This window comes from Mizuhopecten yessoensis, unplaced genomic scaffold (assembly GCF_002113885.1).
Source record: "Mizuhopecten yessoensis strain PY_sf001 unplaced genomic scaffold, ASM211388v2 scaffold716327, whole genome shotgun sequence".
NCBI lineage: Eukaryota > Metazoa > Mollusca > Bivalvia > Pectinida > Pectinidae > Mizuhopecten > Mizuhopecten yessoensis.
In genome coordinates, this window is record NW_018480061.1 from 227678 (window position 1) to 252669 (window position 24992).

The window sequence follows — 24992 nt, forward strand, 5'->3', positions numbered from 1 at the left end:
CTACAGAGTATGGTAAAGCTTTATAACTTAAACATTCACACATTTCATATTTCATCTAAAGCGTTCTGTAGTGAAGATTTTCTGCAATTCATCCACTTTTACATGTCAAGTGGTGTCATAGCATAAATTCGCAAATATTTTACTATTTTAATGATTGTTTACCGAAATGATCTGATTTTGAGAACTGAAAACGCACCTATTGTAAATAGGTTTTGTGATTCCGTCTGTATTAATAAATATTCTTACAGTGTGTTCAGTAAAACAAATTGCAATATTAAAAGTATGTATTGAGTAATTCATAACACATCTATTTTAATTTCATCAACAAATAATTTCTATCAATATGTAAATACAACATACAAATACATCAGACAAGGAATCAATGGATGTGGTATTAACGAAAGCAACGGAAAATAAAAATAATCAAAATCCACACAACTGTCTCCCTCTTTCTCCTCCTCTAGTATAATATTATGAAAAAGATATATACAGCAACACATGTCAAGTTCTTTTTATAAACATTTTGTGTACAAAAGATGTGAAAATGACTTCAAGATGAGCAACGTTATTTTTGTGTCATATTTGAATTGTAATACAATTGAGCCTTAAATTAAGATAGCTGAAAATTCATTTTTTAAACTGCTTATTTTTTTATTGAATTCATTTCAAGTCTGAAATAAATTTATTACCTTATTTTCATTTCAATCTTATTGGATTGCTTAAGATCCCACAATTGCCTTAAGAGCATGAAATAATTTTAATTTGAGTAGAAATCTAAGTTAAAGTTATTTTTCTTTTAATTTATCAAAATTACTTAGCATGGAATTTATTAAATTTTTCACGAAAGTGAACAGAAATTGTATCAATATGGTGTTAATCAAAGTATAATGGTAAAATCTGAATTTTTAAACAAATTTGTGTCCGAGTGCTGGTACTGCAGTTCGAAAAACCCACTAAGGACTTATTAGCAGGCTTATGTTGACAACTTAAGATTTTCTGACAGAGCACCCCCTTCCCTTTAATTTCACCACACATGATTCAGTAAAAAGAACATCCTTAGAGTGACAATTCATGTAGCATGTCATAATGGACATTGTCAGAGTGAGAAATAATAAAACATTCACCACTGACCCAGTGTCTGTATTCTATAATTTTACAATTAAAACCACTCCAAGCATCTGTATTTTATACTAGCCTTTCAAAATTTATCCTAGCCATGGATTAAGGGCGGTAAATTTGCACACTGGTTTGTTTAGAAACCCAATATCTGGCCTTAACCTTTTCACCACTGTAGACCATAATGGACTCATCCATATCAATGCATGGTAGAGTCTACTAAAGTTACATAGAGTGAAAGGGTTAAGAGATTCCAATGTACTGTATTGTACAGAAAATTAAGTTTTATATTCAGAGAAACTCTGTAATGATGGCGCTATAAATGATTCTGTAGGAAACTCAGGATCATTGTTTTGTAGTGTTCAGCAGCCTCGTGGTTACGGATTCCATGTCGCTCATTTGGGTACACCTGTAAACAAAATAACAATACAGTAAAACTCCAATTCATTGTATGGAAGCAGAGTCTGTTTAACCTATATTTAACCCTTTCACCCCAGTGCAACTTTAGTAGATTCTACCATGCATTGATATCGATGAGTCCATTATGGTCTACAGTGGTGAAAGTGTTAATAGAGAAAACTTTAATGATTTCATAAATAAGGAAGTGTTATTTTTCAGGTTTACATTCAGAATACATGGAGACATGTTGTGTTCTTTGATGAATGTTTGGTGTCATGTTGCAGATGTGGAGTCAAAGTGATTGGATTACCACAACAAGAGGCCCAAGGGCCTTAGCGGTCACCTGAGTTATATCATAGGTACTGGTAGCTTTATTTTGTTGTTTAGATGTGATGTGGAAATCAGCATGTTAACTAAGTGAAATACAATACCTGTCATGTCATCAATGGATAAGAATTTGAAAATATTGGTAAATGTTCCCTTTGGGGCCCCGCCCTAGCCCCTGGAGATGGGGCAGGAATCCCAATTTTACAAAGTAATACTCTCATTCACCCAAGATGATTCTGATTAAGTTTGAGTAATTTTCTGCTGAAAATGGATAAAATATATACCGAAAAGTGTTATTTCCCTATATAAACTATATTAAACGTTACCCCCTCCCTAAAGGGGAACGGTTAGCTCGGGGGGTCCTGAAATTCACAATTTAAATAAAGCCCCTGATGATTTTCTTTCCATGCAGAGAAAATGAATGTAGTTCCTCTGAGTCGGGAAGTGAAAAATTTGGAAATATTGGTTAATTCTCCCTTTGGGGCCCAGCCCTGGCCCCAGGGGTCGGGGTAGGAATCTCAATTTTACAATTTGAAACCATCTTCCTCCAAGGATAACTCTCACCAAGTAAAAATAATTTCATACAGAAAGTTGTCACAATATACCCCAAAGTGTTATTTCCCTATATAAACTATAGTAAACTTTACCCCCTCCCCAAGGGAGAACGGATAGCCTGGGGGTCCTGAAATTTACAATTTAAGTAAAGCATCCGATGATCTTTCTTTACCACGTACAGAAAATCACTGTAGTACCTCTGAGTCTGTAGAAGAAGATTTTTGAAATATTGGTTAATTTTCCCTTTCGGGCCCCGCCCTGGCCCCAGGGGTCGGGGTAGGAATCTCAATTTTACAATTTAAAACCATCTTCCTCCAAGGATAATTCTCACCAAGTAAAAATAATTTCCTACATGAAGTTGTCTAAATATACTCAAAAGTGTTATTTCCCTATATAAACTATAGTAAACTTTACCCCCTCCCCAAGGGAGAACGGATAGCTCGGGGGTCCTGAAATTTACAATTTAAGTAAAGCATCTGATGATCTTTCTTTCCACGCAGAGAAAATGAGTGTAGTACCTCTGAGTCTGAAGAAGAAGATTTTTGAAATATTGGTTAATTTTCCCTTTGGGGCCCCGCACTGGCCCCAGGGGTCGAGGTAGGAATCTCAATTTTACAATTTAAAACTATCTACCTCCAAAGATAATTCTCACCAAGTAAAAATAATTTCCTACAGAAAGTTGTCAAAATATACCCACAAGTGTTATTTCCCCTTTATAAACTATAGTAAACTTTACCCCCTCCCCAAGGGAGTATGGATAGCTCGGGGGTCCTGAAATTTACAATTTAAGTAAAGCATCTGATGATCTTTCTTTCCACGCAGAGAAAATGAGTGTAGTACCTCTGAGTCTGAAGAAGAAGATTTTTGAAATATTGGTTAATTTTCCCTTTGGGGCCCCGCCCTGGCCCCAGGGGTCGGGGTAGGAATCCCAATTTTACAATTTTGAAGCCTCATCTACCAAGGATGATTCTGACCAAGTTTGAAAAAAATCCATCCACTGGTTCTTGAGAAGAAGTGTAAAAGTTTAGCACGACGCACGACGGACGAAAAGCGATTAGAATAGGTCACTTGAGCAAAGCTCAGGTGACCTAAAAATAGATCTCATAAAAGTTATAATTGATCAAGTAGTTTACACACACAAGAAATTAAAATAAAGTGTTGCAAGCTTTTGGCACTGGGACAAGAGTGGTGTTAGTGGTGGGTACTGGGACAAGAGTGGTGTCAGTGGTCGGTACTGGGACAAAAGTGGTGTAATTGGTGGGTACTGGGACAAGAGTGGTGCTAATGGTGGGTACTGGGACAAGAGTGGTGTTAGTGGTGGGTACTGGGACAATAGTGGTGTTAATGGTGAGTACTGAGACAAAGGTGGTGTTAGTGGTGGGAACTGGGACAAGAGTGGTGTTAGTGGTGGGTACTGGGACAATAGTGGTGTTAATGGTGAGTACTGAGACAAAGGTGGTGTTAGTGGTGGGAACTGGGACAAGAGTGGTGTTAGTGGTGGGTACTGGGACAATATTGGTGTTAATGGTGAGTACTGGGACAAGAGTGGTGTTAGTAGTGGGTACTGGCACAAGAGTGGTGTGTTAGAGGTGGGTACTGGGGAAAGAGTGGTGTTAGTGGTGGGTACTGGGACAAAATTGGTGTTAGAAGTGGGTACTGGCACAAGAGTGGTGTGTCAGTGGTGGGTACTGGGACAAGAGTGGTGTAAGTGGTGGGTACTGGGACAAGAGTGAGGTAAGTGGTGAGTACTGGGACAAGAGTGGTGTTAGTAGTGGGTACTGGGACAAGAGTGGTGTGTTAGTGGTGGGTACTGGGACAAGAGTGGTGTAAGTGGTGGGTACTGGGACAAAAGTGGTGTTAGTGGTGAGTACTGGGACAATAGTGGTGTTAGTGGTGAGTACTGGGACAAAAGTGGTGTTAGTGGTTGGTAATGGGACAAGAGTGGTGTAAGTGGTGATTGCTGGGACAAGAGTGGTGTAAGTGGTGAACTCTGGGACAAAAGTGGTGTTAGTGGTGGGTACTGGGACAAATGTGGTATTAGTGGATGGTACTGGGACAAGAGTGGTGTTGGTGGTTGGTACTGGGACAAGAGTGGTGTTAGTGGTGAGTACTGGGACAAAAGTGGTGTTAGTGGTTGGTAATGGGACAAGAGTGGTGTAAGTGGTAGGTATTTGGACAAAAGTGGTGTTAGTGGTGAGTACTGGAACAAGAGTGGTGTTAGTGGTGGGTACTCGGGAAAGAGTGGTGTTAGTTGTTGGTAATGGGACAAATGTGGTGTTAGTGGTGGGTACTGGGACAAAAGTGGAGTAAGTGGTGAGTACTGTGACAATAGTGGTTTAAGTGGTGGGTACTGGGACAAAAGTGGTGTAAGTGGTGATTGCTGGGACAAGAGTGGTGTAAGTGGTTGGTACTGGGACAATAATGGTGTAAGTGGTGGGCACTGGGGCAAAGTAGTGTTAGTGGGGGTTACTGGGACAAGAGTGGTGTTAGTGGTAGGTACTGGGACAAAAGTGGTGTTAGTGGTGAATACTGGGACAAGAGTGGTGTTAGTGGTGGGTACTGGGACAAATGTGGTGTTAGTGGTGAATACTGGGACAAGAGTGGTGTAAGTGGTAGGTACTGAGAGAAAAGTGGCGTTAGTGGTGAGTACTGGGACAAGAGTGGTGTTAGTAGTGGGTACTGGGACAAGAGTGGTGTGTTAGTGGTGGGTACTGGGACAAGAGTGTTGTTAGTGGTGGGTACAGGGACAAAAGTGGTGTAAGGGGTGGGTACTGGGACAAGAGTGGTGTTAGTGCTGAGTACTGGAACCAGAGTGGTGTTAGTGGTGAGTACTGGGACAAGAGTGGTGTTAGTGGTGGGTACTGGGACAAGAGTGGTGTTAGTGGTGAGTACTGTGACAATAGTGGTGTAAGTGGTGGGTACTGGGACAAAAGTGGTGTAAGTGGTGAGTACTGGAACAAGAGTCGTGTTAGTGGTGGGTACCCGGGAAAGAGTGGTGTTAGTGGTTGGTAATGGGACAAGAGTGGTGTTAGTGGTGGGTACTGGGACAAAAGTGGTGTTAGTGGTGAGTACTGTGACAACAGTGGTTTAAGTGGTGGGTACTGGGACAAGAGTGGTGTTAGTGGTGGGTACTGGGACAAAAGTGGTGTAAGTGGTGGGTACTGGGACAAAAGTAGTGTTAGTGTGGGTTACTGGGACAAGAGTGGTGTTGGTGGTGGGTACTGGGACAAGAGTGGTGTACGTGGTAGGTACTGGAACAAAAGTGGTGTTAGTGGTGAGTACTGGGACAATAGTGGTGTTAGTGGTGAGTACTGGGACAAAAGTGGTGTTAGTGGTTGGTAATGGGACAAGAGTGGTGTAAGTGGTGATTGCTGGGACAAGAGTGGTGTAAGTGGTGAACTCTGGGACAAAAGTGGTGTTAGTGGTGGGTACTGGGACAAATGTGGTATTAGTGGATGGTACTGGGACAAGAGTGGTGTTGGTGGTTGGTACTGGGACAAGAGTGGTGTTAGTGGTGAGTACTGGGACAAAAGTGGTGTTAGTGGTTGGTAATGGGACAAGAGTGGTGTAAGTGGTAGGTATTTGGACAAAAGTGGTGTTAGTGGTGAGTACTGGAACAAGAGTGGTGTTAGTGGTGGGTACTCGGGAAAGAGTGGTGTTAGTTGTTGGTAATGGGACAAATGTGGTGTTAGTGGTGGGTACTGGGACAAAAGTGGAGTAAGTGGTGAGTACTGTGACAATAGTGGTTTAAGTGGTGGGTACTGGGACAAAAGTGGTGTAAGTGGTGATTGCTGGGACAAGAGTGGTGTAAGTGGTTGGTACTGGGACAATAATGGTGTAAGTGGAGGGCACTGGGGCAAAGCAGTGTTAGTGGGGGTTACTGGGACAAGAGTGGTGTTAGTGGTAGGTACTGGGACAAGAGTGTTGTTAGTGGTGGGTACAGGGACAAAAGTGGTGTAAGTGGTGGGTACTGGAACAACAGTGGTGTTAGTGTTGAGTACTGGGACCAGAGTGGTGTTAGTGGTGAGTACTGGGACAATAGTGGTGTAAGTGGTGGGTACTGGGACAAAAGTAGTGTTAGTAGTGGGTACTGGGACAAGAGTGGTGTTAGTGGTAGGTACTGAGAGAAAAGTGGCGTTAGTGGTGAGTACTGGGACAATAGTCGTGTAAGTGGTGGGTACTGGGACAAAAGTAGTGATAGTGGGGGGTACTGGGACAAGAGTGGGGTTAGTGGGGAGTACTGGGACAAGAGTGGTGTTAGTGGTGGGTACTGGGACAAGAGTGGTGTTAGTGTTGAGTACTGGGATAAGAGTGGTGTTAGTGGTGAGTACTGGGACAATAGTGGTGTAAGTGGTGGGTACTGGGACAAAAGTAGTGTTAGTGGGGGGTACTGGGACAAGAGTGGTGTTAGTGGTGGGTACTGGGACAGGAGTGGTGTTAGTGGTGGGTACTGGGACAAATGTGGTGTTAGTGGATGGTACTGGGACAAGAGTGGTGGTGGTGGTGGGTACTGGGACAAGAGTGGTGTTAGTGTAGGGTACTGGAACAAGAGTGGTGTTAGTGGTGGGTACTGGGATAAGAGTGGTGTTAGTGGTGGGTACTGGGACAAAAGTGGTGTTAGTGGTGAATAATGAGTGGTGTTAGTGGTGAGTACTGGGACAAGACTGGAGTAAGTGGTGTGTACTGCAACAAGAAAGGTGTAAATGAAAGAGTTGAGTTAGTGGTGAGTACTAGTGCCACATGAGTGGAGTTAGTGGTGAGTACCCTTACTAACAACAGGAGTGGAACTAGTGGAGAGTAGTTAGTTTTACTCTACCAAATCAGCCCATTCTCTATAATAATCAATATTTAACTGATCTCTTCCTTAAGATTTAAAAATAAGTCAGACTTTGCAATGTGTTAATATAGATGAGGGGTAGCCTGATAATCTGGACATTATTTTTTGCCAAATAATGTTAAAAGTTATTTATTAGCAACAATCACATGTATCATGTGTTAGGTTACCTATAAACATTGAGCCTTCACTGTAAGTAAACACTTACCTGGAGACTATAAGGTTTGCATGCCTTTACTAAGGCGTTGATAAGTGTACTCGTGTGCTGAAAGTGAACATTTTCATCTATCAGTCCGTGTACCACCAGCAATCGATTTTCTCTGCAAGGAAACAAGAATTCATTACATCTCCAGCACACACCCAGGCATACATACATAGGGAGATATTAGCCAGGTGACATAGGACTAGTAGTTAGCACCTGATAAGGTAGCTCCTGCGAATTCCTCAAAATTGTATATGCCAATTGTATTAATTGTAAATCTATGTACTTTAAAGCACTTTAGAGTGGCTTATGTTAGCTAGATAGGGCGCTATATCAAATGTTGTATATAACAGTAACAAATGTGCAACATAATACCAAAAGCATGCATTTCATGATTTCATATAAACAAGCCTGTCTTGACAGATTCAGATTTTTACAGTCAACGACTAATTATATTGAGCAATGCTTTGTGATGTCATCTTCTATTGTGACTTTATAGTTCATGTCAACTGTTTCACCAGTTGGAAATAAAAAGTGTAATCCAAAAACGTTTATTTTTTGGGATAAAATATTTGAATGTTATTGGAGGAAAATGTCCCCAAACTTGTGATGGCTAATCATCATGTTTATTGAGCTTTTACTAGTTCATTTATCAAACTGTAATGACACTCGGTAAACCTTGTGTCTTTATAATTTGAAAATGATTTGTGTGTCTAGTTTTACAGCCAAATACAGTTATAATTGAGAAACGTGCTGCTGTCTACAAGTGAGAGTATGTGTGTATTGACTGTTTGATGTTGTATACATCTTTGTTTTCATTTGAGGCAGATTTCTGCGCGAAACTATTCCATTCTCGTATTTTCATAGAAAATAACAAAAAATGTTATGAAACCTTTACTTATTTATGTGATTTGTATTAAGGATAACGCTTGAGAGAATATATATTGTTAAGTACACACGAAATAAACTTGAGCTCTTGAATTATCAAGGTCAGTTTTATATCAAATTTGACTTTTGTAATTATTCTATAAGAAGTGTGTTAGTAACAAGTTTAATATTTAGACAAAATTGATTTTTATTTTGCCCTAATTACCTCTTTTGTGTTGATTGACTGTTAACCCTTTCACCACTGTGGACCACAATGGACTCATCCAGATAAATATATGGCAGAGTCGACTAAAGTTGCCCAGGGGTGAAAGGGTTAAGAGTCCATTACTTAACTAACTCTTAGGTAGCAGTATACAGTAGAAATGGCCCGACTCTGATAAACAAGGCACATGTCGAGGAAACGTAAACACAGCGGATTTACCCTCCACAACACATGTATACATGTATATATATTTGTAAACTGCATTACATTTACAATACATATAAAGTACTGAGAAGTGTATAAACCTCTTTTTTCTATGTATGTCACTTGTGTGAAAACCATGGTTACCACATAAAAAATTACCAAAAAATGCCAAAAATTGCTATTTTTAACCCAAAATTTGACCCTCGCAACTAGTGATTTTTTTCCTAAGCTCTGTCTGAAATTAAAGATTACCTACCTGGTTGCAGAATTAGCTGGGTCCCAGTAAAGTTGAAAAACTTGTTTTTTTGCAATTTTGCGTCGTGTGCTGTTGTCAAAATTTTACCTCCTGTAAAGCTAGCTTTTCATGTGTACGCACCCTTTCGGATTATGGCCAAAATTTTATTCTCGAACCAAAAAAATCTTCTATCTTTTTTACAAATGTGAAGCTCACATAGCCTACTTCATCATGCTTATACCAATTTTAGTACAGTTTTATTTTTATATTTTTTTTACATATCATTATACAGGGGTTAGCATTTAACAAAAATATCACCCATGGCCACAACCCTCTACTGTATACTGCTACCTTATTCAACACATTCAGGAGAGTACAAGATCTGCCTCATACAAATGTATCTTACCCAATTACCCTGTGAGTGTTTATGTCAGTGTGTATGTGTGTGCTGGAGGTTGTGATGGTGTTCTGCTTGTTATGGGTCTGTATTTTCCAGTGTCTCGTTTGTGTTACCACTTGAATACTACAACAAAGAAACTGTAATTCCCAACCAAAAACATATTGTACTCCACTCTGTGCAAGTGAAAATGGTAAAATGTCCTACTGAAACACAACCATACCTGTACACATGTGGATATCAAACCTTCAATCTTGTAGTCGAAAGACTAATGCGCACCCATATGAGCAATGTGGCCCCTAATTTCTGATATAACATGGATTTTTTATTGCATTCTGTTGAGGGCCTAATGATTCCTTTTGTTGATAATGTTTGAAACCAAAGCAGATGTACCACTTAATCATGAAATTACATTATATTTAACAGAGGACAATATTAATTACCTCAATAATATTTATCAGTTTGGTAATATGTAATATTGAAGTGTTACTTTATACACAAACAATGTACGTATAAAACGCAATGTTTCACAATCAACTGGTCCATTTGTCCAGCTTGACATATAGGGACCAGTCGGCCTTGACATATAGGGACCAGTCGGCCTTGACATATAGGGACCAGTCAGCCTTGACACGTAGGGATCAGTCAGCCTTGACATATAGGGTCCAGTCAGCCTTGACATATATAGGGACCAGTCAGCGTTGACATGTAGGGACCAGTCAGCCTTGACATATAGGGACCAGTCAGCCTTGACATATAGGGACCAGTCAGCCTTGACATATAGGGACCAGTCAGCCTTGACATATAGGGACCAGTCAGCCTTGAAACGTTGGATACATTGGATACCTTCATTGTTTGTGTATAAAGTAAAACTTTGATATTATAATAATAATGACTTTAGAACAAAAATATGAGTATGTAAATACCAGATATAAATTATCAGTGACCACACATCTTTTGTTTCAGAGTATACAAGTGTACAAGCTTCAAATACTAAGGCCGTTTTCATTTAAACGGTCAAACCGGTCGGACCACTGTTGTTCGTTTATTAAATAAGGTCGGACCTAGTAATCTGATGCTACTTTCAGGCGAGCCTTGACAAAGCCTTGACAAAGCCTTGCAAGGCCTGCATAAACATTTGCAGGTCTGCCAGGATTTACATCCGCAATTGTTACATTTATAAACAGTCAAACCGGTTGTTTCACCCCTAAGTTACAGTTTTTGGCAGTGGTGCCGGAATCCTTAAAGCAGAAAATCGACTTAAATAGCATATTTTCAGAATAGCCTGTAAGACAGAGAATTAACGTCATTGTAAAACAGTAAACCATAACTTACTCGTCTGGGAAGTTTGGTATGTAGTGCAGCACTGCCCCTTTCTGGTAGCCAGTCACATTGTTCTTTGGGATGTCTAAGTATCTCTCTGTGTATCCTGTGTCGTACAATTTCCAGTCAACTACCGGGGCTCCCGCTATAGCAACCTGCCACAGAGATTCTGATTTATGTCGAGAATCTTTATCATAAAATTTAAAGCTATATTTACATTTACTCTGCATCCTTTCATTGCAAAGTATTGCGAAGACAAATGTTGTTATTAGACTATAATAACATTTGCTAATGTAATGTTTGATATTGACGTATTTCTTTAATCCTTTACATATTTTAAGCTATTAAGTTTTGGTTTGATGTGTTTATTTTCGTGAATGTCTTTTTTTACAGGGCTGTTAAACAATACAAATACAAATATTGTGACGTCATCAATTTCATTGTTGTCAACACTTGATTTGCTGTTCCAAAACTATTAGAAATAACTAAATAAAGCATAACTACTCACTCATCAAAATGTAACTATAAACAATGAATATTTTAGCAAATATTGTAATGGTCCTATAACTTACATTGCTATTGCTGACAAACTCAATAAACCTCAGGGCTTTATGTAAGTTTATCATCAATAGCAATGTGTGTTATAGGACCATGACAACATTTGCTATAACATTCATTGCTTAAACACCTTTTTTTAGCTATCAATGTTTTCTTTTGTATTCTTTATCTGATTTGTAAACAAGGTGTTCTAGTTTTGTTTGACCTTTACTATCTAATGCATCTAATAAACAAGAGGCCCAATGGGCCTGCATCGCTCACCTGTTATTAATCTACCACTTGTAATCTTAAGATTTCATAAGAACCTATCAAAAGATTTAAACATATGACGCCTCTGACCTTGATTGTCGAACAAGGACATTAGGTTGAAAGTGGATCAAGGGCATTCATTTGAACTAACATGGTAACCCTTCATCCCAGCATGCTACAGGCACAATTTCAGTACCCTGGCCCTTTTGGTTATTGAGAAGAAGTCGTTTGAAGATTTTATGACATTTGACCCCTTTGACCTTTGAAAGTTGGTCAAGGTCATTCAGTTGAACAAACTTGATAGTCTTCATCCCAGCATGCTACAGGCCCAATATCAGTACCCTGGGCCTTTTGGTTATTGAGAAGAAGTTGTTTGTAGATTTTAAGACATCTGACCCCAGTGACCTTGAAAGTGGGTCAATGTCATTCATTTAAACAAACTTGGTAGCCCTTCATCCCAGCATTCTACAGGCCCAATATCAGTACCCTGGGCCTTTTGGTTATTGAGAAGAAGACGTTTGAAGATTTTATGACATTTGACCCCTTTGACCTTTGAAAGTTGGTCAAGGTCATTCAGTTGAACAAACTTGATAGTCTTCATCCCAGCATGCTACAGGCACAATTTCAGTACCCTGGCCCTTTTGGTTATTGAGAAGAAGTCGTTTGAAGATTTTATGACATTTGACCCCTGTGACCTTGAAAATAGGTGAAGGTGCTTTATTTGAACAAAGTTTGTAGCCCTTCATCCAAGTTTGCGTCTGGCCAAATATTGACACCCTAGGTCTTTCGGTTATTAAGAAGAAGTCGTTTAAAGGAAAATATTTACGCCGGACGACGGACAGACGACGGACGGACGGCCGACGGACGCCGCGCCACGGCATAAACTCACTTGGCACTTCGTGCCAGGTGAGCTTTTGGTTATTGAGAAGAAGTCGTTTGAAGATTTTATGACATTTGACCCCTTTGACCTTTGAAAGTTGGTCAAGGTCATTCATTTGAACTAACATGGTAATCCTTCATCCCAGCACGCTACAGGCCCAATTTCAGTACCCTGGCCCTTTTGCTTATTGAAAAGAAGTCGCTTGAAGATTTTCCGACATTTGACCCCTGTGACCTTGAAAATAGGTGGAGGTGATTTATTTGAACAAAGTTTGTAGCCCTTCATCCAAGTTTGCGTCTGGCCAAATATTGACACCCTAGGTCTTTCGGTTATTAAGAAGAAGTCGTTTAAAGTAAAATATTGCCGCCGGACGACGGACAGACGACGGACGGACGGACGACGGGCGCCGCGCCACGGCATAAACTCACTTGGCACTTCGTGCCAGGTGAGCTTTTGGTTATTGAGAAGAAGTCGTTTGAAGATTTTATGACATTTGACCCCTGTGACCTTGAAAATAGGTGGAGGTGATTTATTTGAACAAAGTTTGAAGCCCTTCATCCAAGTTTGCTTCTGGCCAAATATTGACACCCTAGGCCTTTCGGTTTTTAAGAAGAAGTCGTTTAAAGTAAAATATTGCCGCCGGACGACGGACAGACGACGGACGGACGGCCGACGGACGCCGCGCCACGGCATAAACTCACTTGGCACTTCGTGCCAGGTGAGCTTTTGGTTATTGAGAAGAAGTCGTTTGAAGATTTTATGACATTTGACCCCTGTGACCTTGAAAGTTGGTCAAGGGCATTCAGTTGAACAAACTTGATAGTCTTCATCCCAGCATGCTACAGGCCCAATATCAGTACCCTGGGCCTTTTGGTTATTGAGAAGAAGTCGTTTGAAGATTTTATGACATTTGACCCCTGTGACCTTGAAAATAGGTGAAGGTGATTTATTTGAACAAAGTTTGTAGCCCTTCATCCAAGTTTGCTTCTGGCCAAATATTGACACCCTAGGCCTTTCGGTTATTAAGAAGAAGTCGTTTAAAGTAAAATATTGACGCCGGACGACGGACAGACGACGGACGGACGGACGACGGACGCCGCGCCACGGCATAAACTCACTTGGCACTTCGTGCCAGGTGAGCTAATAATAATAGGAAGAAAATGAAGTATGACTGGGTAGATTTTCATTTGCTCAATTTTGAAAAACACCAATAGGAAAATAGAAGTGATACTAATTAAGGGAGTTACCTTGAATACATCTGGCCGCTGTGCTAACCCCAGGAGGGATAGATATCCACCTAAAACATATTGTCACACGGAATGAAAACCAACAATTCACATGTAGTTGATATACATACATGTAACTTGTTAGTGTTTACAGATGAAAATTGTTCAGCAGATCACAGGTATATATTTACAGATGAAAATTGTTCAGGAGATTATATACTGTAAAACTTGTGTGTGTGTTTGCAGATAAAAACTGTTCAGTAGACTATTGATAATCTATAAACATTTGTTTGTTTGCAGATGAAATTATTCAGTAGATCATATACATGTATAAATCTGAATGATTCTTCTGTATGTTACCATATGAAAATTGTTTTGGCAGATTATTTATCAATCTGCAGAATCATATATCCAGAAATATATATTAGTATGTTTACTGCAAAATGTTTAGCCTCCAACTAAACAATTTAGAAGTGCGATATCAAAGTTTTACTTTCTACACAAACAATGTACGTATTAAACGTGTTGCAACGTTTCAAACCCGACTGGTTCCTTTGTTAGGCTATGACTGAGTGTCTTAAAACGTTGCGACACGTTTAATACATACATTGTTTGTGTAGAAAGTTAAACTTTGATATCAAATATTTCCAAACTGATGAATCTTATTTAAAAAAAATACAGGTTCCATTACTGAATCGTGTTACATGTTAGAAGAATTCCTGTTCACGTACCGTAGGACCAGCCATGAATGGCTACGCGGTCCATGTCTATAAAGTCGACCTGTGAGGCGAGCCACTGTAGTCCCTCTACCTGGTCCTCAATCTCCACCGTACCCTTGGTAACATAAACAGTAGCCTTGGTAACATAAACAGTAACCTTGGTAACATTAACAGTAACCTTGGTAACATAAACAGTAACCTTGGTAACATAAACAGTAGCCTTGGTAACATAAACAGTAACCTTGGTAACATAAACAGTAACCTTGGTAACATAAACAGTAACATTGGTAACAGAAACAGAAACATTGGTAACATAAACAGTAACCTTAGTTAAATAAACAGTAACCTTAGTAACATAAACAGTAGCATTGGTAACATAAACAGTAACCTTGGTAACATAAACAGAAACATTGGTAACATAAACAGTAACCTTATTAACATAAACAGTAACCTTGGTAACATAAACAGAAACATTGGTAACATAAACAGTAACATTGCTAACATAAACAGTAACGTTGCTTGTCTTGATTTACTATTTTGCTATTTTAATTCAATTACAGTTTTAATTTGGTTAAGGAAATGAAGAATGAGAGGATGACTGACAAAATTTAAGTAGATATAAATAATTCTAGATATTTGAATACTGTATACCGGGAAACTTTCACTGCAGTTTAATATTCTTCTTTTTTACCCACCACAATGAGGGCATCCTTGATATCCAGGGGTTATGCTCACTTTCGCTCTCTGCACCCCTAGACTATGTCTTAGCAAAATTGAAGGCATACAGCTAGCTATTTGATAGGTGTCGGGTAAAAAAACCTGACCAATATCTAGGCTGATACTTGTTCTTTGAAAATTACAGAGGAGCGACGCCTAACTTCAAAGCCTTTAATTTTTTACTGTTACACGACCAAAAGATTCTTTTGATGTACATCAAAGGATCAAACTACCTGTTAGTTTTTTCGTCTCATGCACAATGTGCTGCATACTGAGCCTTCAATTTTGCTATGACATATTCCAGGGGTCCAGAGAATGAAAGTGATCATAACCCCTGGTTATTGAGGATGCAATGAGGGCGAATTTTCCAAACCAGCAAATAATATTCAACAATATAATGAACAAAGGCATCACATTTACATGTGAGGTGAGAAATTAACATTAGGCGAATAGGGAGTTTATCGGCGTAGAGCGAAAGTTTCACTGGGAGAAAGTTTTCACAGTTTACAGTAACTCCTATACGTTTATTTACCCGGCCAGAACTCTGCTAAATGGCGTACGCTGAAAGTGGTCATCGAACTTGGCCAAGCCTTTAAGGCATTTAACCCTGTGACCATGTTTGAAGAAAATTGGTTAACATTTGTTGTAGTTGTCGCATGGAAATGAAACGAGGCAGATAGTGACGTTTTTCGTTATTCAAACAGCCAGAACAAAGTGGTCATCAAACTTGGCCGAGCCCTTAAGGCACTTAACCCTGTGAACAAGTTTGAAGAAAATCGATAAATATTTATTGCAGTTATGGTAACAGAAACGAAGCGTGAAAGCAGACAGACAGACAAACAGACAGACAGACAGACAGACAGACAGATGGACAGACCCAAATTAATATCCTCCGTTTCGGTGAAAGTGGGGGATAATAACGAGAAACAAGATCAACTCATCTTCACCGTTCAAGATTTTGTTTCACAAGATTGAAACATTCTTACCAATCTTTTCTTTATATGGGCCTCAAAGTCCAGACCTCGATGACTGGAGCCCCGACCATCAATCACGACCACAGCGTAACCCTGTGAGGCCAGTGTGTGATGTCTTAGGAACCTGTGTAAACAGATACAATTATCATTCAAAAGTTTTGCAATTTTACTTTACAACCAATCTCGTTTTATTTGTTCCAAACCAGAATTTAAATATATATATATTTTAATTAATCTGAACATGTAGTTTACCTATCAAAATTAGATTCTTTAAAAAAAGCATGCAATCATATATCTTTCTTTTATTAAATCAAACATTATTTTATAACTTTTTATCAAACATTTTGCATATCAAGCACTTTCTATGCTTAGGTGGAGGTATGTTGGAGGTCTTAAATGTGGGGTAAAAAAGGAAAACTATAAAAAAAACAATGTACTCTCTCAGGTGAAACCTGCCTTTTCCGGTATGACCAGGGAATTAAACCCCAAGTGTCTCCAATTATAATTTATTTTGTTTTGTTCTGCTGTAGAGGTTCAACTGAATTTTTAAAAATTCTAACTTAACATTTTATTATGACTCATCTTTTTGTCGCCTTCAGGCATTGACTTTAAGTTTTGTGGACACCAGATAAATATGTTTTATTACTATGATATATGATACAATGAACCTATTACACCAAGTGTTTAGCATTATAAGCACTTCTTGGACACCAAGGTTGCATTCGTTTATGGCAATCTAAACACGATGGAATCTGTTGAACCAGAGTTGTTCGTTTAAAAATTAGGTTGAACCTTGTAATCTGAATGCTGCTTTCAGACGAGCCTTGACAAAGCCTTGCACAAGGCCTGCATATACATGTACACTTGCAGGACCACCAGGATTTAATATCGAAAATGTTACATTTAAAAGCAGACAAACCGGTTGAACGGGATACACGAGACAGGCCCCTGCAATCTTGTTGGACATCGTCTTTGATGTCAAACGTACCTGAGACCCTTGAATGAGTTGGTGACCTGCTGGACCTGTGGGCCTCCGTATACCATCAGTACCGTCGGGTACTTCACACCGGGCTGGAAGTCGTGAGGTTTATAGTATAGGCCATGCATCGTCCGTCCACAAACACTAGTGTAGCTGAACAGGTCTGGGGGGTGATACTCGGGGCAGGCTGAAAAATAATAAAGACTGACTGCCTGATCAACTTGTACTGAACTTTTTCTTTTAGCAACCATAACAATTTTAATTATTTTTTTGTTATCCCTCAGCGCCAATAGGGGTCTGCCAGAGTTGAGGAGCTCTGGGTACAACCTCCTTACTTATCGTAAGAGGGCTTTCAATAACTTAATTTAGTTTTTGATTTAAGCATTTTATTCTATCAATCAGTGTTAGCACTGTATTCATCATACAAATGTAACAAGAGATAACTTATTTCTGGAAGTCATATATTTTTTCTGCTTAATTAAGCTTCATACAGAATTTAAGTTAATATAATTATTATTATTACATTCTTAACGGCCCATCAACACAGGATAGGTCATTAGGGCCGACGAATGGTCAACAAAAACAAATGCAAAAAAAAACAACATCAAACAAACTTAAAGGTAAAAGACAACATCAACTTGAATATTTGGAAATGGCCATGGAGACTCGTTGTTTATTAAAAAGACCAACAGCTTTCAGAATGTTTAAAATTGTAGAGATACTTATTATTTTGAAAAGAGATTTAATACGTGTAATATCATTTTAGAAAATATTTTCCAGTTGGTTGACACAATCTTATAACAAGTGTTTTACTGTAAATGGTTCCTGACACGCTATGCATTGAGGCTGGTCTTCACATTACAATAAATAGCAATGGGTAATGTATGATTGACCTATCCGGAGACCGGCAAGGACAACCTCGTCTTGGCGCCTCTCTCTGTAGCTAGGATGTCATACACAATTCCAGGTTAATTAGAGTGTAATTTTTTGCCAACACATTGATTCCAATCACTTTGCCACTGTGATCTTTTTTATAAGTGGTTCAAGAAAGATCTTTCCAGTACTTCTTGAGAAACAGCGATAACAAAAATTAGTAAATGATGGACAACAGACCACATGGAATGCAATTTGAACAGCCCTCCATCTGGTGATGCTGGGTTAAAAAATTAACCAAGTTTCTATCTATTAGGGCTGCCATGTTATATTGTGTGATGATATATATAGTGATACATGTATTTTGAATACAGTACAATACATAATTTTGTTATTGGGAGGTCACAATACACCTATAATATTTTCCAGATTTTGTATTTTCTGAATTTTGTCTACTCATATCCGTTGCCACATTGCCAGTGACAACTCTAGCTCGGCATGCACGCCGAAAGACGTGAATTGTATGAAACTTTAAAGTCATACCCATTTTAGACCAAGATTATTTCCAGGTGTAATGTTGTCATTATAATTTGCAACATAACTTTTCTCTTTGCTTCTATAAAGTATCGCTGCAGCTCTGCTCTGTACATTTGAGTCAAAACAAAAATAATTAAAACATAGGTTTAATTGCTACAACCTTAAAAGTCAGCAAAGGTTGTTTATCAGAAGGTATTGTTCCGGCACTGCTGGAAACCCATTTTCAAACAATTTTTTACAAGAGACCACTTACCTACAGAAGGCATGACTATTCCCAAAGTCTCTGTGTACATCTGGCCGTTGTCACGGTGACAGACGCGGTGGACACTACTGACGGGTGTCTGTTGTACAGAGCTGTAGACCGTCACAAATAAAGACAACTCCTGAAATGGAGGTAGATATAAATAATGATACGAAATATGCTACAAAATGGGGTTATTAAGGTTCAAATTAGATTTTATTTCCCCAGTATCTATGTAGGAGGAATGCCAGGGTGGGGGTCCCCCCGGTTAATCCCTCTGACATCATGTAGCCTTACGCAGGAGGTCTATTTCCCTTCATTCAGTCTGCTCCTTCGTTTCCTCCCTCAGGTTAATCAACCAATCATTTAACCTTTCTTTCTCATTCATTCCAATAACATTTCAAATTTTCATTCAATCAAATTTATATATTATGGACTTTCCACCCTTCGTAATACACATGTTTTTCTGGTCGTAATTTTGTGTCGTCGTTTCCGTATTGCGTATCGGACTTTAAATGCTCTAGTGTAAATGATAGTGACACCGGGTAAACAAAAGTGCACATGCGTGACGATGATATTTCAACAACCGAGACTACACTTGAAAATGCGTAATCACACGTACTTCAGAAATAAAGCTTCCGTTACAAACACATAAATTGACTCACGGGGAGACACTGACATGAGACCAGATGACTTCAAGGAGGTCACATGTGAAGCGCATGGAATGTAGACTGATGTGTACCGACCTCACATGTACCTATCATGTGTTTACACTTTTTCAGGTTATAACATACATTATACCTAAATATTTTTGTCAGGACACAAAAAGTGACGATATCATAAACCACAATGGTTGGAGCGGTATTTGAAATTCTAACATCTGATTGGCTGAAAAGTTGCTTTACGATGAATTACTGCACAATGTTGTGTTTTGTGTAAAATTATTCTGTTTTTATCAGAAAAATGAATAATATTCAATAACTGTGAATTAAAAAATGTCTGACCGTTTGAATTAAATAATGAAGGATAACCTGATGTTTTGTTGGGTGTATATGGTATATACAGAAGAAAACTGTATTTGGTACATAAACCATTGTGCCAAACAGTCCAAACAGTTTCTTCGCAATCGGTATAGACCATACAACCCCAACATTGCATTGATCACTACTTCTCTTTCTTCAAAGTTTTATTTTATATTTAGTTATGAGCGAATTCATTTGCGAATTATTTCGTATCACACACTAATAAGACACTAATAAATCAAAATTATTTCCAACTAAAATATTCACTAACAGATCTAACACAAACACATGATATACTTACAGAGATCAACTAAAATATTCACTAACAGATCTAACACAAACACATGATATACTTACAGAGATCAACTAAAATATTCACTAACAGATCTAACACAAACACATGATATACTTACAGAGATCAACTAAAATATTCACTAACAGATCTAACACAAACACATGATATACTTACAGAGATCAACTAAAATATTCACTAACAGATCTAACACAAACACATGATATACTTACAGAGATCAACTAAAATATTCACTAACAGATCTAACACAAACACATGATATACTTACAGAGATCAACTAAAATATTCACTAACAGATCTAACACAAACACATGATATACTTACAGAGATCAACTAAAATATTCACTAACAGATCTAACACAAACACATGATATACTTACAGAGATCAACTAAAATATTCACTAACAGATCTAACACAAACACATGATATACTTACAGAGATCAACTAAAATATTCACTAACAGATCTAACACAAACACATGATATACTTACAGAGATCAACTAAAATATTCACTAACAGATCTAACACAAACACATGATATACTTACAGAGATCAACTAAAATATTCACTAACAGATCTAACACAAACACATGATATACTTACAGAGATCAACTAAAATATTCACTAACAGATCTAACACAAACACATGATATACTTACAGAGATCAACTAAAATATTCACTAACAGATCTAACACAAACACATGATATACTTACAGAGATCAACTAAAATATTCACTAACAGATCTAACACAAACACATGATATACTTACAGAGATCAACTAAAATATTCACTAACAGATCTAACACAAACACATGATATACTTACAGAGATCAACTAAAATATTCACTAACAGATCTAACACAAACACATGATATACTTACAGAGATCAACTAAAATATTCACTAACAGATCTAACACAAACACATGATATACTTACAGAGATCAACTAAAATATTCACTAACAGATCTAACACAAACACATGATATACTTACAGAGATCAACTAAAATATTCACTAACAGATCTAACACAAACACATGATATACTTACAGAGATCAACTAAAATATTCACTAACAGATCTAACACAAACACATGATATACTTACAGAGATCAACTAAAATATTCACTAACAGATCTAACACAAACACATGATATACTTACAGAGATCAACTAAAATATTCACTAACAGATCTAACACAAACACATGATATACTTACAGAGATCAACTAAAATATTCACTAACAGATCTAACACAAACACATGATATACTTACAGAGATCAACTAAAATATTCACTAACAGATCTAACACAAACACATGATATACTTACAGAGATCAACTAAAATATTCACTAACAGATCTAACACAAACACATGATATACTTACAGAGATCAACTAAAATATTCACTAACAGATCTAACACAAACACATGATATACTTACAGAGATCAACTAAAATATTCACTAACAGATCTAACACAAACACATGATATACTTACAGAGATCAACTAAAATATTCACTAACAGATCTAACACAAACACATGATATACTTACAGAGATCAACTAAAATATTCACTAACAGATCTAACACAAACACATGATATACTTACAGAGATCAACTAAAATATTCACTAACAGATCTAACACAAACACATGATATACTTACAGAGATCAACTAAAATATTCACTAACAGATCTAACACAAACACATGATATACTTACAGAGATCAACTAAAATATTCACTAACAGATCTAACACAAACACATGATATACTTACAGAGATCAACTAAAATATTCACTAACAGATCTAACACAAACACATGATATACTTACAGAGATCAACTAAAATATTCACTAACAGATCTAACACAAACACATGATATACTTACAGAGATCAACTAAAATATTCACTAACAGATCTAACACAAACACATGATATACTTACAGAGATCAACTAAAATATTCACTAACAGATCTAACACAAACACATGGTATACTTACAGAGATCAACTAAACTATTCACTAACAGATCTAACACAAACACATGGTATACTTACAGAGATCAACTAAAATATTCACTAACAGATCTAACACAAACACATGGTATACTTACAGAGATCAACTAAAATATTCACTAACAGATCTAACACAAACACATGGTATACTTACAGAGATCAACTAAAATATTCACTAACAGATCTAACACAAACACATGGTATACTTACAGAGATCAACTAAAATATTCACTAACAGATCTAACACAAACACATGGTATACTTACAGAGATCAACTAAAATATTCACTAACAGATCTAACACAAACACATGGTATACTTACAGAGATCAACTAAAATATTCACTAACAGATCTAACACAAACACATGGTATACTTACAGAGATCAACTAAAATATTCACTAACAGATCTAACACAAACACATGGTATACTTACAGAGATCAACTAAAATATTCACTAACAGATCTAACACAAACACATGGTATACTTACAGAGATCAACTAAAATATTCACTAACAGATCTAACACAAACACATGGTATACTTACAGAGATCAACTAAAATATTCACTAACAGATCTAACACAAACACATGGTATACTTACAGAGATCAACTAAAATATTCACTAACAGATCTAACACAAACACATGGTATACTTACAGAGATCAACTAAAATATTCACTAACAGATCTAACACAAACACATGGTATACTTACAGAGATCAACTAAAATATTCACTAACAGATCTAACACAAACACATGGTATACTTACAGAGATCAACTAAAATATTCACTAACAGATCTAACACAAACACATGGTATACTTACAGAGATCAACTAAAATATTCACTAACAGATCTAACACAAACACATGGTATACTTACAGAGATCAACTAAAATATTCACTAACAGATCTAACACAAACACATGGTATACTTACAGAGATCAACTAAAATATTCACTAACAGATCTAACACAAACACATGGTATACTTACAGAGATCAACTAAAATATTCACTAACAGATCTAACACAAACACATGGTATACTTACAGAGATCAACTAAAATATTCACTAACAGATCTAACACAAACACATGGTATACTTACAGAGATCAACTAAAATATTCACTAACAGATCTAACACAAACACATGGTATACTTACAGAGATCAACTAAAATATTCACTAACAGATCTAACACAAACACATGGTATACTTACAGAGATCAACTAAAATATTCACTAACAGATCTAACACAAACACATGGTATACTTACAGAGATCAACTAAAATATTCACTAACAGATCTAACACAAACACATGGTATACTTACAGAGATCAACTAAAATATTCACTAACAGATCTAACACAAACACATGGTATACTTACAGAGATCAACTAAAATATTCACTAACAGATCTAACACAAACACATGGTATACTTACAGAGATCAACTAAAATATTCACTAACAGATCTAACACAAACACATGGTATACTTACAGAGATCAACTAAACTATTCACTAACAGATCTAACACAAACACATGGTATACTTACAGAGATCAACTAAACTATACACTAACAGATCTAACACAAACACATGGTATACTTACAGAGATCAACTAAATCATACACTAACAGATCTAACACAAACACATGGTATACTTACAGAGATCAACTAAACTATACACTAACAGATCTAACACAAACACATGGTATACTTACAGAGCTAAATGAGACACTGTGGGAGTAACCAAGCTCTGTCAATCTGTACGGCTCTTTGGGTGACAAATACGACACAGCATATCTGAAAATATTCATATTGTGTTGTGTAAGGTTATTTTGAACTTTAAAGATTAAAACTTTGATTGCCAATTAAATATAAAATTATATACTGGGATTGGGAAAACCAACGTCTGTGAAAACAGTTCAGTGAAGTAACCCCTGCAGTATCGAGGATGAAGTGAGCGTGACCCTTGGTGTATGAAGGATGAAGTGAGCGTAACCCCAGGAGTATCGAGGATGAAGTGAGCGTAACTCTTGTAGCCCCTGTAGTATCGAGGATGAAGTGAGCGTAGCCCCTGTAGCATTGAGGATGAAGTGAGCGTAGCCCCTGTAGTATCGAGGATTTAGTGAGCGTAGCCCCTGTAGTATTGAGGATGAAGTGAACGTAACCCTTGTAGCCCCTGTAGTATCGAGGATGAAGTGAGCGTGACCCTTGGTGTATGAAGGATGAAGTGAGCGTAACCCCTGGAGTATCGAGGATGAAGTGAGCGTGACCCTTGGAGTATTGAGGATGAAGTGAGCGTAACCCCTGGAGAGTTGAGGATGCATGACAAGATATTGGCCTTAGAGAATTGGAACTACTTACAAATGAGTTTCTAACACAGAATGTCTATGGCCGAGAAAGTACACAAGGTTTCTCTTCTCATCAACCCAGATCTGAAAAGGCAATTCAAAGGTTTCATAAAATTAATGTATTAAAATACAAATTTGTGTATATTTCAATATGGGGCATATTGAAAATCCCCTTGCTGTAAAACAACGGATGACTGTTAATGTACCAGAGTGCGATACTTATACCGGTCCTACTGAGTATTTTACTAAGTGATGAGTGAAAAGATATTTTATCCTTAAAACAAGAGGCCCAGAGGGCCTGTATCGCTCACCTGGATACCTAAGCAATCATGGCAAACTATTCTCAAAATGAGATCAAGGGAATATGCCAGACCCCAAGGCCAATCCTTGTAGCATAGCTATATTACATTTTTCATGCCCAGCAATTTTATGTATGGTTATGGGGTGGGGATCTCAACTGTTTCCAAGCTTTGACTCAGAAACTAGGTCCCTAGAGTTGTGGCCAGACCCCAGGATCGATTCTAATATTGTGACTGCATTTGTCTCTTTTTGCCAAGCATTTGTATATATAGTTTTGGGGTGGGGATCTCAACCGTTTCAAAGTTATGACCCAGGGGCCAAGTCTGCAAGGGTGGGGCAGACCCTGGGA

At 37.7% G+C, this 24992-nt stretch overlaps 1 protein-coding gene across 2 annotated transcripts in view; it reads right to left on the reverse strand.

The window, feature by feature from the left end:
* Positions 1 to 285: 285 nt before the first annotated feature.
* The window catches only part of LOC110443124 (dipeptidyl peptidase 9-like), a 47269-nt gene continuing 22562 nt past the window's right edge, over positions 286 to 24992 (reverse strand). For both annotated transcript variants that reach the window (XM_021487126.1, XM_021487127.1), the window contains exons 10-19: positions 24357 to 24427; positions 23711 to 23792; positions 18648 to 18777; positions 16994 to 17171; positions 16018 to 16129; positions 14327 to 14429; positions 13617 to 13666; positions 10695 to 10837; positions 7440 to 7551; positions 286 to 1525 (exon numbers count right to left, since the gene is read on the reverse strand). In XM_021487126.1, the coding sequence (XP_021342801.1) occupies positions 1433 to 1525; positions 7440 to 7551; positions 10695 to 10837; positions 13617 to 13666; positions 14327 to 14429; positions 16018 to 16129; positions 16994 to 17171; positions 18648 to 18777; positions 23711 to 23792; positions 24357 to 24427 (1074 nt within the window). In that variant the 3' untranslated portion in view covers positions 286 to 1432. The remainder of the gene's footprint in view (positions 1526 to 7439; positions 7552 to 10694; positions 10838 to 13616; positions 13667 to 14326; positions 14430 to 16017; positions 16130 to 16993; positions 17172 to 18647; positions 18778 to 23710; positions 23793 to 24356; positions 24428 to 24992) is intronic.